The sequence below is a fragment of the Lactuca sativa genome, chromosome 3 (assembly GCF_002870075.4).
Source record: "Lactuca sativa cultivar Salinas chromosome 3, Lsat_Salinas_v11, whole genome shotgun sequence".
Lineage (NCBI taxonomy): Eukaryota > Viridiplantae > Streptophyta > Magnoliopsida > Asterales > Asteraceae > Lactuca > Lactuca sativa.
The window spans coordinates 82,561,548-82,577,967 of NC_056625.2; the positions used below are offsets into that span (position 1 = coordinate 82,561,548).

The window sequence follows — 16,420 nt, forward strand, 5'->3', positions numbered from 1 at the left end:
CAGAAATCTTCAACACAAACTCCATGAGTTTCATCTTCACCTGAAATCACTTTTCAAGACAAAACAAAACTAAAAGAAAACTTAGCACACAAATTAAACAAAAACAAAAATATTTTTGGATTTTTCATATTTTCTGAAAAAGAAATAAAACATAAATAACACTAATTTTTTTTAAAATTTTTAATTTTCTGATTTTTTTTATTTCTCCCCTAATATTTAAATTAGAAGAACACTATGAACAAACGTAACAAAAACCAAAGTAATAGCTAACTTTAAGAGTGATTTGGGATCAAAGTTTTTGGACAACCTTATTCCACTTGTCGGTACCCTTATCTTTACATCTTCGTCTGATCGATCGCCAATATTATGGTCCACTTAAACACGAAAAATTTGTGACAATTTTGGACAATTTACCAATGATCGATCCACAGTTCTAGATACATGTTATTTAATGTGACCGGTAGATTCCCATGTATATCTCCCTGCTCAACCTATCCGAGCGTCGTGACATCAGGTTAAACGGATCTAACTAGGTCAAAGTTTGTCAAGTCCTTAAATTCATTAGGTTCAACTCTCCCTAGTCAAGTCCATTTAAAATCTTTCGTGCCTACCAGCGCATCGAACACAGAGCGTAGACGATTCAACTTAGGTACGTTACGCCGATTCATATTGCCCGTTATCACTTCCTAATTTCATTTCCCAAAACATCTCCCGCAAGCACATTTCATTAACACCACATTTTTTTGGATTTTCTGATTTTCTAATGTTTTTGGATTTTTTAAAATTTTAAAATTTTTGTTTTGTTTTTATTTCTCCCCCTAAATTTATGCATAGGAGAGAAACGAAAATAAATGCGCAAATTTAAGCTATCCTAAAACAAAAATCCGTCTTTAAAGCGAATCAACTTAAGAAAAACTCAGGAGTATAGAGAAGAACACGCAAACTGTAATTCACCGATTGAATCTATATTCAGAAGGTCTAAGAACATCAAGCATAATCTCAGAACAGATCCGAAAATTCTTCATATCATTAAGCACTAACCCTATTTGTGATCTCTTCCTTTCTTTCTTTCCCGCAAAGGACACATACTCTCAAATAATGTTCTGAGTATTGTACAGTTGAGAGATGTCTCCTATCATGTGCCTGGAACAGCCACTACCAACAAACCAAATTCTGATGATATGCCTCCATAGCTGCTCCGACACAGAGCAGGATTAATTAGTCTTTGGAACCCAGTCCATTTTGAAATTGGGTCGACCTTTGTCATCAACGCACGATACTCTCTCCCATGACATATCTTGCTTATCACAAACAAAAGATGTAGAAACGTTAGAAGCATTAGGAGATTTGGGAGAGTGAGCCTTTGGAACCCATTTGTAGTTGGGTTTAACCCATTTCTTTTTCGATCTGATGGGTGGCTCGATACTTGCTTTTGATCTTGATGTCGGTCGTTGAGATGACTTTGATTTTGGCTTTACGGGACCATCTCTTTGATTTGGCTTCTTGGCCGACATTCCCTTCTTGCCCTTGGGATTTTGATTCTTGGCCTTGTGGATTTGATTCTTAGCCTTCTGCGCGTTCCAGTCATCATGGTCTGAACGTGACCTTGAGATGTTTCTTTTGGAGTATCTCCCTCTTGGCGCGTTCTGCCATCCTTGTGCATAGTAGGGAACACATGCACGATTAGGACAATTTATGGCAATGTGTCCAGGTGTTCCACAGTGAAAACAAGTCTTTTTCTTCACTGTGAAGTTATTTATTCCTGCCCCTGGTGGCGTATCCTTGCCTTGTCTCTTATTGATCCCAGATGCACACTTGCAATAGGCACTCTTTTGCGCTGGAATTGGAGGCCTATATTTCTTAACGACAGGTTGATCAGAAGCAGCTGAGTTCAAAGCAAAAGACTCAGAGTTCAAAGAGATGTTGGTTTGTTCAGTAATGCTCTCCTTGTTCTCATCTTCAGCTACTTTACCTGCACATGAAGTAGACACATTAGTATTTTCAACCTGAATACCTCCTGACACAAATCCAGCTGGTTTTCCATATTTAAGATGTGCCTCCCTGGCAATTTCTTCCTGTGTCATAGAGATGGATGTGTAGTTATGATTGAAAGGTGGAGGAACACTATCATACCCTAAACCCTTGTTTTGATTATCTTTGAATTTTAATTGGGTTTCAAATAAGGACTCGACTGTCTGACTTAACGCAGTATAATTTTTAAAACTAACATCTGTTTTTCCACACTTAATTTTCAAATTGTCAAGTTATTCAGTTACAGTAGCAAGTTGTCTCTTAATATAGTCATAATTTTCACACTTGTTGCTATACTCTTCCTGAAGCTTCCTAAAGTCCTTGGTTTTTGCTTCTAATTCAGCCTTCAGGGGTTTCTGTCGTTTCCTGAGTTGATATCCTTCATATCTCAGACCCTCAACTTCTCTTTTTAACAAATCAATTTGTTCCCGAAGAAATTTAATCGTATCTTCACTAGATAGTGTACATGAAATTCACATGATTGAGAACCTGAAACTTCATTGATCGAGATGTTTGCAGAACTCATTGTATTTCCACACTTCAAAGCATCAAGTTCTTCAAGTACATCAGCTCGACTAAGACGATTGACATCTTTTGTCTTCTTGATGATAGCCACGTCAATATCCCACGATTTTGGAAGTGAATTCAATAGCTTTTTGTTTATCTCAGATTTAGACAAGAAGATCCCAGCTATATTCATCTCGGTAATAAGTGTAGTAAATCGCTGCAACTGAGTTTCGAGGGTTTCTCCAGGGATATAATCGAAAATGTTGAAATTTTGTCTTAACATATCATAACGACTCTCTTTCATGTTTCAACTCCCTCGTAGACCTTAAAATCAATTAAAAAGCACAACTAGAAACCAAAATCAAACTTAAAAGTCAAACCCTTTGATTATAAACCTCAAAAGTCAACCTTAAAAGTCAAATTTAAAAAGTTAAACTCAAAAGTCAAATTTAAAAAGTTAAACTCAAAAGTCAAACTTAAAAGTCAAATTTAAAAAGTTAAACTCAAAAGTCAAACTTAAAAGCTAAATTTGAAAATTTTAAAGTTAAACGAAAAAGCCAAAGTTTAAAGTCAAAGTCAAAATTTAAGGTCAAAAATTAAAAAGTCAAAAATTAAAATATAATTTTATTTATTAATTTTAATTTTAATTTAATTTTATATATATATATATATATATATATATATATATATATATATATATATATATATATATATATATATATATATATATATAATTTTAGATGAAAAAGGGATTTAAAATTAAAAAAAATTTGAATTTTAGGCTAAAAGTGTAAAAAATATGAAATTAGGAACGAAAGGAACAGGTTATGTTTTAAATTTCGAAGAGACAAAACAAAAGACTTGTTAGCCGAGTTGGTAAGGCGCTTATGTTCTTTGATCTGGAGGTCGTGGGTTCGATCCCCAGCAACTCCAAAGTCCCGTCTAATTTTTTTAAATGCAAAGCGAGGGTGGTTCTTGCGAGGCCGAGGTGTGAGACCGAGAACTCAGAAGCCGGAAACGTGTGAGACCGAGCCGCAAACTGCTGATCCGTATACTCCGAGCCGAGGCCGCAAACTCCGAGCCGCAAACCTCGGGCCGTGAACTCCTCGGAAACCCTAGCTGCTGGCCGCCACCCCCTCGCAGGTTACGACCAAAAATAGTGATTTTTGCTCCAAAACTCGATCAAAAACCATTTTTTATGAAAAACACGAAGAACAAACCCCCCTTATTTTTCAGAGATCTATCCAAAAACGAAAGAATATTTCAAAAATAAGATCAAATAATGCTCCAAATCTGAGAAAACTGACTGATACAACTAAGCTCTGATACCAATTGTAAGTCCCTAATTTTGCCTGTGTATCAATTAGATCCGTTTGATGGTGCGGAATCCCAATCAAACGGATGATGTTAGATAAAATAGAAGAGACGAAGAAGAAGAATAATATGAATCTTGTATGTATTGATATGAATTAAAGTTCTAGATACAAAAGATTCACACACACACACACACGTTTCTCTCTCTCTAGGCCGTAAACTTTCTAATGTTCATCAATCTTTTCCTCACACCCTAACACCTATATTTATACAAGGGGAACATGGACTTGGTGGACATGGGCCGTAAATGGTTTTACGGCCGTAAAATCAACCGTAAACATGACCGTAAACTCCAAAAATATTACAGAAAAATACAATTGCCCAGAAAAACAAAATATAAACCATATTTTGACCCAACACTTACAAAACAAGCACCATTTCAATAAAACTTTAAAAACATGAGTTTTTTTTTTTTGGAAAGTTAGTATCACAGGGACCATTCATGTATTTGCAATTATTTCATATTAAACAGGGACCATTTATGTTTATTTTTTTTCACTTTATTACCTTTGTCAAATATAGCATCTTACAGTTATTTTTATTCTCAATGAATTAAAATAATGATAATTTCTGTTAACTTTGAAAAATATGGAGATTTTTTGTAAAGTTACTAACAAAGAGACCTTTTTGTAAAGTTACTAACACATGGACCTTTCAAACAAGAACGATTCTTGCAAATTACTAATTTTTTTTTAAAACTTCCCATAATACCCTTTTTTATAACTAACAATGACTTAATATCGCAATAAAACCATAATATAGCAATGCAGTTTTCTTTTACCAGTTTATAAAATATATTTATTATGACATTTTATCCTTTTTACCCTAAAATGGCAATGTACTTTCTAAGTATATTGCTATAATTGTCAATAATGTAAACTAATTTGTGCAGAATGCTATATTTTCATTGATTTGTGCATTGCAGCTTTTCTTAAACTGTATTTTACTTTTTAGAAACTTATTTATTTGATATTAACTTGCTTTGTATGTTTCCAGTAAACAACCGTTTTATATCAACCAACAAATACGATTATACCTTCAATTACTTTTCTATTACAGCAACCTACTTTCAATTTTTTTAAAAGCTAAAATAGAAATGCAACACAAATGTAATGATTTTGTGTGTATGTGTTGCATAGTTGTTAAACTCGTACGAGTCACGAGTTGACTCGTACGAGTCGAGCCATTTGATACCCAAAACGGTTCAACTCGTAAGGTGACGCGTTTTTTTCTGACTTGTAAAAAAATTCCGGTTCAAGTACCGACTCGGACCGAGTCGAGTTGGCTCGTAAATCGGACGAGTCATGATACATTTGCTTACTTTCGTTTATCCAATGGTTAAAGTTATTATCCTGTGGTTAAAACTATTATCCAGTTGTATGATGGGTTTTATGGAGAGAAAAGTCAAAGTGGAAATCTTTTCATAAACTGAACTTCTTGTCTTTCCTTTCTTTTTTCCTAGACTTCTTTATTTCCTAAGTCTTCTTTTGTTCTTTTTCTTTACATGCGATACTTCTTCTTAACTTTTCTTAGGATTCTTCTTCTTAACTTTTCCAGCAATTCTCCTTCACTCCTTCAACACTTCACAATCCTTCTTCAGTTAACAAGTAAGGTTTTTTCCTCCTTTTCACTTTTTTTGTATAAGATTATGATATTGAATGTGAATAAATTTGTTGAATCAATTTTTTTTTTATCTCAAAGATTCGAATTTTTTGGGACAAAAAGAGTCCCCAGGGGTATTTTCGGAATATATTGTTTTTTAAAACTAATGTGAGTTAGTTCAGGAAGCTAACTCTTTCCCAGAAACTTTTTCTTAACCTGTTCTCGTTTTCTGTCTTCCCTGTTGTTGTCTATCTTCTTTATCTGTTCAAATATTATGTGTTCTCGTTTTCTTTCTTCCCTGTGTGCAATTTTTTATTTTTGATCAGGTTGTTTTTAGTAATGTGATTATCTTTGATTAGGTTCTTTGGTTTGTAGAGTTTAATTATGCCAAAAGGAAAGGCAAAACCAGATATCATTTGGGGACATTGTACTAAAGTAGACCCAAAAAATAGAGTTAGATTGCAATGCAATTATTGCAATAAATTTTTTTATGGAGGAGTATTTAGAATGAAGAATCATCTTGCTGGAACAAAAATTGATGCTTCTGTTTGCACGGTGGTTGATGAAGCTACAAAAGAACTTTTCAAAAAATTATTGAGGGATTTTGAGGAAAACAAGTCTAAGGCAATGGATGATGAATGTTTTGAAGTTGAGAGTGACGGGAACGGGGATGTGAAATCTGTTTTCAATAAAGGAAAACAAAAAACAATGAATCAAGCATTGAAGGATAGAGAGCCCGTAACTCGAGCTTTATGTCGACTTATATACGGTGAAGCGTTGCCATTTAACTTGGTGAAGTCTCCATTGTGGAAAGAAGCTTTGAGACTTATAGGGGAGTATGGGAAAGGATTGAAACTTCCTTCATATCATGAGGCGAGAGTAACATACCTAAAGAAAGAGGTAGAATGTGTTGAAAAAGGGTTGAATGAGTACAAGGAAGAGTGGAAGAAAATGGGGTGCACTCTTATGTCTGACGGTTGGACGGATGGAAAACAAAGGTCTATCACAAATTTTCTTGTGAATAGTCCAAGTGGCACGGTATTTGTGAAATCAATTGACACATCTTCATTTGCTAAAGATGCAAATAAGTTATTTGAAATGCTTAATTCAATTGTTGAAGAAATTGGGGAGGAGAATGTGGTCCAAGTCGTCACCGATAGTGCTTCGACTTATGTGTTAGCCGGTTTAAAGTTGGAGCAAGAGAGACCTCGTTTATATTGGTCACCGTGTTCTGCCCATTTGATTGACTTGATGTTGCAAGACATTGGAGGTGGAAAAACATTCAAATACACCTTAGATAAAGCACGAAAAGTAACCGTTTATATTTATAGACATTGTGTTTTGTTATCCATGTTTAGAAGGTTCACCGGTGGTCAAGAATTAACACGAGCTGGGTTAACACAATTTGCTACTTCTTTTCTTACATTGAAAAGATTTCAAGAGTTAAAACATCCAATTCGACAGTTGTTTGCTTCTAATGAATGGGCCGAATCCACCTTTGCTTCTAAAGATGAAGGGAAGTTAGTTGAAAGAATTATTTTGGTTGATGTCAACTTTTGGAAGGCTATAAAATATTGTTTGAGTTGTGTAGTTCCTATTTTTAAGGTATTGAGACTTATGGATGGCAATGTGAAACCGACAATGGGATATATATACGAAGCTATGGATCGGGCAAAAGAACAAATAAAAGTGAACTTCCATGGTGTCGAGTCAAGATATAAACCTATTTGGGACAAGATTGATCTTAGGTGGAATATGCAACTTCATAGGCCACTTCATGTTGCGGGATATTTTCTTAATCCTAGGTATATATTTTTATTATTTCACTAACATTTATTATATATGACTAAACACATACTTTCTTTTATTTTATAAACTTGTCTTCATTTCAAGGAGAACTTTAATGCTGATAAAGAAGTCAAATGTGGATTGTATGATGTCATTGAAAGGATGTATGATAGGCCAACAATGGTGACAATTCATGAACAACTTGTAAAGTTCAATGAGAGCATCGGGATGTTTGGGATATCCGCAGCCGTGTTAATGAGGAAGAAAATGCAACCTGGTAACTTTTAGGAAAAATATAACCTAGTAAAATATATAATAATTACATCATTATTTATTACTCATTTGTTCTATTAAATGGTAGCTAAATGGTGGTCAAGTTATGGAGATGAGTGCCTGGAACTTCAACATCTTGCTATTCGTGTCTTGAGCCTCACATGTAGTGCCACCGGATATGAGAGAAACTGGAGCACTTTTGACCATATACACTCCAAGAAGAGGAACCGTTTGGAGCAACAAAGGTTGAATGCATTGGTGTTTGTGAAATATAACATCAACCTTGATACACGACTTCAAAAGAGAAAAGAAAGAGGGGAGACATGATCCAATATGTTTGTCGGACATGGAGTCGGATGATGAATGGATTACTGAAAAGGAGGATGTATGTCTCCCCGAAGATATCTCATGGATGGATGTTCATGAATGTTTTAAATAGGATGAAGGAACGAGTACTAATAAAAGAGAGGTAAATTATACAAATGGATGATTACATATTATAATATAAATAAGTATCAAGTTTAATAAATTCAAGCTTTACTAATTTGTAAGACCAAGGAACCTAAACAAAGTGCCTAATGTTAAAGACAAAGCTAAAAGCCAACTTGTTGACTTAGATGATGAGGACGAGGAAGAGGGAGATGATATTGGTTTCCATGAGACAACGGTGGTTGAAGATGAAGATGATGATGACCACTTTATCCCTGAAGTTTAGTTTTATGATTTAAACACACCAAGTCTTTTTGTCATTTGCTTTGTTACGAAATCACTAGCTGTTTTTTGATACTTTATGACATGTATGACCCTAACTAGTGAATTTGTAACGTATTAGTAAATGTGCTTAAATATTCGGCTTATATTTTGTTGACACATGATGTTATGTATAATTTTTAGTGTCATGACTCTTACGAGTTGAGTCACGAGTCTAGTCACGAGTTAACAACTATGATGTGTTGTTGTCTGTGTGTGGTTTGTATATTTTTTATGTATGTATGTGTTGTATATTTACTTTTTTATTGATATTTTTTCAATTAAATTTTGTTTTTGTCAATACGTATAGTATAAGGCTTATTTGATTTTTACGGTGTATATCTTTTAAATTTAATTTAAAATATAACATTGATAATTCCATTATGTTTATTAACCATTCATTATGTATTAGTTTTGCTATTTTTATTTGTCGGTCTGTATCAAACGGGTTTTAACCTAGTTAAATAATAAATATGTAAAAAGAATTACTTAAACCTCAACAATATCAAAAAATAATTACTATGAGACCATTTTCCCAATTTATGATAAAAATCCTTAAAAAAATCTATTATGCTGTAAATCGAAAATTGTTTTACCGACAGTGGTGGATACAGGATAGGTCAGTACTTCTCGACTTCCCGTTGTTCCCTGATATTGTAGGTCATGCTATGCTATATGTACCCACAATCTCATCAGTTCCTACTTCCTACATGCTACCAAACTGCTCATCAGATCATCTTGTTACCAAAAATGGCTTTCTGTAATCCACCAACCCTTTTACATTCATCGTCTTCCCGGCCTCAATTCCATTCCAACTCCAATCATATTCTCCTCCGACGAATGCCGCGGAGATTTCTCACCATATCAATGGCGAAAAATTCAACAACACCGAATGCTGATAATGACCCAAAACCCACAAAATTCGTCACGTTTTTGGGTAAAGGCGGTTCTGGTAAAACCTTTTCCGCCATATTTGCTGCTCAGGTTCCATTTCTTACTTACTCCCTCTGCATTTTTTCCAAAAGTTGAGGCGAGCGTTCAAATTCTTGCTCAATCGATTGATGGATATCCATTGATCTTAATTGGGATTTAGGTCAACTTGGCAATTATGTAAAACAGTAATTGTTGGATTCGAATTGAATCTAGTGAAAACCCAAAAGTATCTTCGATTACATAATTTCAATATGGTATGTTGATTAACTTCATCTCTTCACAGCATTATGCAATGGCTGGACTTAAAACATGCTTGGTCATACACTCGCAAGATCCCACTGCAGATTATATTCTTAACTGTAAGATTGGAGCAACTCCTGTTACTTGCAATGACAATCTTTCAGCTGTCAGATTGGAGACTACAAAAGTACTATTCCCCCCTTTGTTGTTATTTTAACTTTTAATAGATGATATACTTATTCTGTGTATTCGCTTTTCACAATAATAGATGATTCTTGAACCACTTAATCAACTAAAACAAGCTGATGCTCGTCTCAATATGACACAAGGAGTCCTCGAAGGGGTGGGTATGTGACCATTATCATTTTCTTCCTTTAAAAATTCAATCTTTTCGTCCTTTTTCCATGATTATAATATTTATCTTGATGAAATCGTATACAACATTGTGGAGTAGGTTGTGGGAGAAGAGTTTGGTGTTCTTCCTGGAATGGATACAATCTTTTCAGCATTGCAACTTGAAAAGCTTGTAGGATTTTTAAGAAACAAAACTCAAAAGACTAGCTTTGATGTAGTCATATATGATGGTATAAGCACTGAAGAAACAATAAGATTGATAGGTGCAACTGGTAAATCAAGGTTTTAATCTCTCTTTCTCGGTTTCTCTCTCAATTTTCATGTATGTATGTATGTATGATGATGATGGTGTATTATAATCTTGTGTTTATGCCAGATTGTATTTGAGATTTTTGAGAAAGTTGGCAGAAAAAACCGATTTAGGGAGGTTGGCTGGTCCCTCGATTATGAGACTTGTAAATGAAGCCTTTAATGGAGGCACTAGTAGTTCTGGATTCAATGGGCAAATTAGTGGAGAAATATGGGATAAATTAGAGCACATGTTAGAGGTATCAAATTCTCTTCTTTTAATTTTCATCTTTCCAAAATTAGGTTTATGCTTAACCTATTACAGAAATAAATTGACCAATAACTGAATCAGTTTTAACACGTGAGGAGTTGGGTGGAAAAAATAACAAGGGCAAATAAGTAAAATGTGGTGTCTTAACTCTTAATACATTAAGCCAGGTTTGATTCTATGTGTGCAGAAAGGGTCATCTTTCATCACAAATCCAGAGTTATTCGGGTGCTATTTAGTGATGGATTTGAACAATCCAATGTCATTAAATGCTGCATTACGTTACTGGGGATGTGCTGTTCAATCTGGAGCACTTGTTTCTGGTGCATTTGGTGTGACAAATTCAAGTTGTGGTGATGAATGTCTAGAGAACGCCAAAAAGACGTTTTTGCCCTTGCCTTTTGCGTCGTATCCTCCTGTTTTGTTTAAAGATTCGTTAAACTGGGAGGGTATTTTGGGAAATGGAAAAAGTAATGATGCACGAAATCTTCTAAGTGGATTGGAAAGTAGGTCAAGTGGATATTTGCAATTGCAGCCTGTGACATTTAATCCTGCAAACAAATCTGTTACCCTTCTCATGCCTGGGTTTGACAAGTCTGAAATAAAGTTATATCAAGTAAGGACAAGTTTCTTTTTATATCCACATACTTTCATTTATTTGTAAACTTGGGAAATGAAAGGGAAAAATAGAGGGCATTTTTGTAAAAAGTTAGGAAGCTCATTTCCCATAATTTTTTTATCAAGTCGTTCTTTTTGCATTAAGTCTAAAAGAAGAAACAACTATATATAGCTTACTGGATTAAGTCATGTGTCTATCAAGTCAATTAACTAAAAAAGAAAGAATTTAGAATCCTACATGATCTTGTTGACTTTGACTTTTAAATTGTGCAGTATAGGGGAGGATCCGAGTTATTGGTTGAAGTTGGGGATCAAAGACGTGTTATTTGTTTACCATCTAAGATTCAAGGGAAGGTTGGAGGTGCCAAATTTATAGATAGAAAGCTTATCATCACCATGCGAAGCTAACAACTATTCTTGCTTCAAGTCTTTGATGAAAACTTTGTTTTTGTAATATATACATTGATAGTGAATCCTGGAAAATCATTAATAAGTACACTAGTGTACAATGAGTTATATATATAAACCACATGGGATCGGCTGCTTTATATTCATGAAAAACATTTGTTACGGTCTTCTCTTTTCGAGTATTTGGTTTGGAACATATAAATGGTGGATAATGTGTTTGTGCCCTTTTCATTTTTTGTTTTGTTTGGTCTTGTTTTATGGGTTGAATCACATCAAATGTTATCTTTTGTCATTGTTTAGAAAGTACGGACCATATCTCTTTGTTGTTACATGAGACAAAATTGGACAAAGATTGACAAACTTTTTAGGGTTATTTCCGACGACTATGATGGGTTGGGGGCATTCACGTCTTTTGCTCAGATGTGAGATACGAGATGTAAAAAGAACTCATATTCCACATTTTTGGGTGAGACAAAAATTCCGTAGACATCAATCCCAATTCTACTCTCTAATGTACATTAAACTCAATACAATGTCGTTTTGTTATGTTATGTCATATCGTGTATAATAAAGAAGACTTATAGGTCAAATGAATTTATTTGGTCAAAAACATTTGGATAAAAATGTTATTTAAGAACCAAGTAAAGTCACTTTCACACATTAGCATGCATATGTACATGAATTAAACTACGGAGTCAAGTACTTATTATCTGAGTACATGACCTTTGTTTTGGGAATACTTTGATATTGTTTGGATGAGACTGTGGTTAATATCACAACCCCACATAACATGGCTAACCCAAGCCCCAAACCATTAACGATCAATGACTCATTGCAGTGTTTCAATACAACTCCATTGGTTTGCAAGAAAGTTAGCTTCTCAAGAAGTCCGGTTTCAGCTGTCACCACAGCTAGTCCGTATGTATAAAGACCAATAAAAACATGCCAAGGCAAAACTTGTATTCTGATCATTCGTGCTTCGCCTCTATGCCAAAAGGTTAGAAAACCCATCAACCACTGCATCGACAACAAAAATAAAAACACGGTTTTTCTCAAAATAAGGTAAAGATCATAAATTTGAATATTAAACTTGTACTATGAACATTAATAAAACTAAATATGTAACAATAATATTACTAGTTTTCTAGAGTTTGTTTGCTTGGATGAAATAAAATCGAACAATCTAGGAATAAAATAGATAAGATAATGAAATAAAGAAAATGATAAAAATGCTTTGATTTGTTTGTAGTAATGAAATTATTGTTTTTATTATAACTAGAAATTATCACCTCCCAACTCGGAAAGCATGTGAGGTTTTGCTTTTGCGCCTTGTAAAGGGGGGGGTATGGTATTTGATGTTGTGTTAATTTATTTCTACGGTCCTTTTTCATGGATGCAAGCATGTTTTAAAAACAAAATATATGGTGGAGGGGTACTGTTAATTTTTACAAAGCGATGTATGAAAGGTAAAGGGTTGAAGTGTTGTTGTCCAAATCTGACGGGGTGAAAGTGATATGTTACAAACTAGATATATGGAAAATGCTATTTTACAAAGTATCTTGGTGGGAAGTGACAACATACGAAAGTCTAGGGACAAAACATGTCAATATAGAATGTCTTGTGGCCAAAATCGGAAATAGCGTGGAAATTCTTGTGGTAAAAAAAATAAAATAGAATACCCTTGTGTCAAAAGTGTAAAAGTGTGAAACACAAAAACTATACTCCCTCCGTCCTAAAATTATTGTCCACAGACAAAAAACACACAGATTAAAAAAAACAATCATTAGCTTTGTCTTTTTGAATAAAATGACCATCTTGCCCTTTTTTAAAAACAATGGGAAATGTGTATTTGTAATTATTGATGTTTACTTTATTAAATGTTAGGGGTAATACGGTAAAAACGTATATCTACTTTTGGTAGTGGACAATAATTTTGGGACAAACTAAAATAGTAAGGTGAACAATAAAATTGGGACGGAGGGAGTATTACGTATTCCTAGCCAAAATCTAAGATAGAAAACTCTTGTGGCAAAAATAACTTTTATTTTAATATATATATAATAATTATATATTATATATTATATATGTAATAATTATATATTATATGTAGATATCATGTATAGTTCAACGCTCTACATATATTACTTAATTAAAAATTAGGGAATTGTTTGTTTTTTTTATAATAAAAAGTTAATCGAACTTAACTAAATCTCATTAAAAGTGAAGTATGAATGTGATAAAAAATATCTCCATATTTATCATTTCATTATAAAAAACTAAAATTAATTCAATTAGAATCGTGAAACATTAAAAAAAAGAATTATGTAAAGATTAGTTATATTATAATGTTTCATTTCTTTATACAGTTTGATCCTAATACGCACATAGACACTATACATATAATTAGATGTATTGCCGCACATAGACACGTTACATATAACTAAATGTATTCCCGTGCAATGTAACGACGATAAATAACTCTTTTGGTGAATAATTTTGTTACGAGGAAACAATTAATAGATTTTATTGTTAGTTATTATGTAATAAAAAAATTACCACTTTTAAATAAAATATTTATGTTTAAAACTTATACTTATATTGTCTATTTATACATTTTATGTAAATTAATTATTTTTGGTGTCTAATTTAAGAAATATAAATTAATTTATATAGATAAATTTAATATTTTTAAATTATCATTTTGCTTCGGATTTAATTTTTTAACAACCTTCTTTAATTCAAGTTTTCAAACTTTTGGCAAAGTATTAATGATTGGTTTATACATAATTAATTTGTATAAAAAGACTATGTATCTACTATCTCTTAAAATTCAAGATACAACTAATATATTTATAGTATAGTATAACTGTATAAGATAGAACTAGTTGTAAGACCCGTATATTATACGGGTTGAATAAAAGAAAATGTTAAATATGAACAATTAAATTGGAAGTTTATTTGAATTTGAAAATTATGAGAAGAAATATGCAAAAAATAAATAAATTAAAATTTTGTATTTAGTTATCAAACTCGTGTATTAAAATGATTAATTATAACAAAATGTTAAGCACAAAGGTTTAAACTGTAAATTTATTTGAAATTGAAATTTTAAATTTAAAATTTTAAATTAATAGTTATGCTAGGTTTAATTTATGGAAACTAAATTAATGATATATTAAAAATGAAAAATGAAATAAATGACAAGTGGAAAATAAATATATCTCAAAATAATGACAAAATGACATGTGACCAATTAAAAGAGAGAATGACATATGGCAAAATCATTCTTATTTATTATGGTAGATTATAGAAGCAATAATGGAGTGTTGTTTCACATGTGGTTGCGGAAAGGGACCATTAAATTATTAGAAATGTTTATCTCAAATTTCATTTTGTTAATAGTTAACACATTTTTTAATTAAATACAAATTTGTATTTTATGTCTATAATAAGTATTCTACAGTCTTATTTTATTTTATGCCAATTATAGGCATTCTATTATAAGCGTTCTACTTTTTTCAAAAAGCTCAACAACTTTGTCAAATTGCTTTCTTTTTTAAATAAATCCAAACGATGACTTGAACAATCTAATGAATCTTTTTTGATTGCTAATGATTTTTAACAAATACCAAATTAAGATACTTGTTGAATGTTGATCAAAACTTCTTAAGATTGAGGATAACGAATAATCTGAATTAGAATCTAATCTATAATTTTTTATAAAATAAAGAATTTATAAATACCTGAACTCCAAAAAGAGAAACACAAAGAAGACCCATCCAAGAATGCAAGCTATAGAAATTAGCTACTACCCCTTCTCTCCCTTGAAATTTTGTCCAAATCCCAAATATCGCACTTGTAAATGCCACCCCTTGTAGCCACAAATGCACCCTTTTCTTCCTCTTTCTTGAACCAGGCAACCATCTATGCACCAATATAGCTGCAATTTCATCCCCAGAATTAACAAATAAATTCAGTACCTTTTTTCAAGAAAAAACATGGGTTTTTCTCACCTCAAGTTCAAGAAAAAAGGGTTGTCATGAAATTAAAATCTTGAAAACTTTTAAAAGAATATCATGAACTTGAATCTAATTCTTGAAGATATGTTTGGAATTACCCTCTCCGCTTATGAGAATGAAACCAATCACCATCAATAAAGGATGCAGAACCTGTTGATATTATGATGAAAGAAACAGATTCATGAGCTCAGATACAAAATGCATGTTCTAATTACATAGATAAAGAACAAAAGGTGGAGATCTTGAGTGAATTAAGACTCAATTATTAAAGAAACAAAAGAATGTGGGATTTGAAGGAATTTGCTTACAGAGTAAATGAGGTCTCGTTGAGAGAGTGTGTGAGGAAGGAAGCTGGTGGTGAAGTAGAGAGCCCAGCTAAGAAGAAGAATGGCGACGAGTGTAGCAGAGAGCCTGGCGAGTAAGAGGAGAGAGAAGATGGGTTTAGCAGTAGCAGCCATGGTTATCATTTTGAAGCTACTGTTGATGTTGAAAGGGATGACAATAGATGTTGCTTGAATGGAAAGCAAAGGGGTATAAACTATAAAATTAAAATGCATGTTGAAACGGAGGGTAATCACAGAAATAATTATATCACTAAATATTTGTTTTTCTTTTATTTTTTATATAAAATAGTTATATATTCCCTAAAACAACGTATTTTACTGAATAAGTCCAGTTTCCAAGGTCTTACCAAACTTCATAATTGTATTTGTTTTTTAATGTGTTTTTATCTTGCATTAAGTTGAGATTAAGTTATAGAATGGTCCTTCATAATCATTCTTTTTGGCCTAACCTTTAAAAAGTTGATAGCTAACGTCCTTGTTAATTCAAAAAATTGCACTCTGTTAAAAATTAGACGTTAGGTCTTAGTAAAATGATAACTTTACCATTAAACAGAACTAATAAAAACATATATAATACATGACTAAATATGTAAAAAAAAAACACATTATGTTTAGGTTTCTTG

The 16,420-nt window shown here is 32.7% G+C and overlaps 3 protein-coding genes across 3 annotated transcripts; 2 read left to right on the forward strand and 1 right to left on the reverse strand.

Annotated features, from left to right (window-relative positions):
* Positions 1-5,891: 5,891 nt before the first annotated feature.
* Positions 5,892-7,799, forward strand: LOC111904613 (uncharacterized). Its single transcript, XM_052770038.1, has 2 exons — positions 5,892-7,579; positions 7,664-7,799. Exon 1 carries the CDS (start codon positions 5,899-5,901, stop codon positions 7,342-7,344), a length of 1,446 nt encoding a protein of 481 aa, XP_052625998.1. The 5' UTR covers positions 5,892-5,898; the 3' UTR covers positions 7,345-7,579; positions 7,664-7,799.
* A 1,186-nt stretch (positions 7,800-8,985) lies between these two features.
* LOC111904568 (uncharacterized protein At1g26090, chloroplastic) lies at positions 8,986-11,604 on the forward strand. The gene is made up of 7 exons (XM_023900321.3): positions 8,986-9,309; positions 9,542-9,685; positions 9,767-9,841; positions 9,953-10,134; positions 10,229-10,400; positions 10,599-11,024; positions 11,300-11,604. The coding sequence occupies exons 1-7, from the start codon at positions 8,989-8,991 to the stop codon at positions 11,432-11,434; spliced, it is 1,455 nt and encodes a 484-aa protein (XP_023756089.2). The 5' UTR covers positions 8,986-8,988; the 3' UTR covers positions 11,435-11,604.
* A 442-nt stretch (positions 11,605-12,046) lies between these two features.
* On the reverse strand, positions 12,047-15,994 carry LOC111904570 (probable transmembrane ascorbate ferrireductase 4). The gene is made up of 4 exons (XM_023900323.2): positions 15,762-15,994; positions 15,552-15,603; positions 15,178-15,374; positions 12,047-12,451 (listed from the first exon to the last, which is right to left on the reverse strand). Exons 1-4 carry the CDS (start codon positions 15,918-15,920, stop codon positions 12,122-12,124), a joined length of 738 nt encoding a protein of 245 aa, XP_023756091.1. The 5' UTR covers positions 15,921-15,994; the 3' UTR covers positions 12,047-12,121.
* Between the last annotated feature and the right edge of the window lie 426 nt (positions 15,995-16,420).

Coding starts and splice junctions, on each gene's coding strand:
- LOC111904613 (XM_052770038.1), top strand. CDS start 5,899: ATGCCAAAAGGAAAGGCAAAACCAGATATCATTTGGGGACATTGTACT.
- LOC111904568 (XM_023900321.3), top strand. CDS start 8,989: ATGCTATGCTATATGTACCCACAATCTCATCAGTTCCTACTTCCTACA. Junction 9,310..9,541: donor CCGCCATATTTGCTGCTCAG/GTTCCATTTCTT, acceptor ATCTCTTCACAG/CATTATGCAATGGCTGGACT. Junction 9,842..9,952: donor CACAAGGAGTCCTCGAAGGG/GTGGGTATGTGA, acceptor ATTGTGGAGTAG/GTTGTGGGAGAAGAGTTTGG.
- LOC111904570 (XM_023900323.2), bottom strand. CDS start 15,920: ATGATAACCATGGCTGCTACTGCTAAACCCATCTTCTCTCTCCTCTTA. Junction 15,375..15,551: donor CATTCTCATAAGCGGAGAGG/GTAATTCCAAAC, acceptor ATGAAATTGCAG/CTATATTGGTGCATAGATGG. Junction 12,452..15,177: donor TTTCTCTTTTTGGAGTTCAG/GTATTTATAAAT, acceptor TTGTCGATGCAG/TGGTTGATGGGTTTTCTAAC.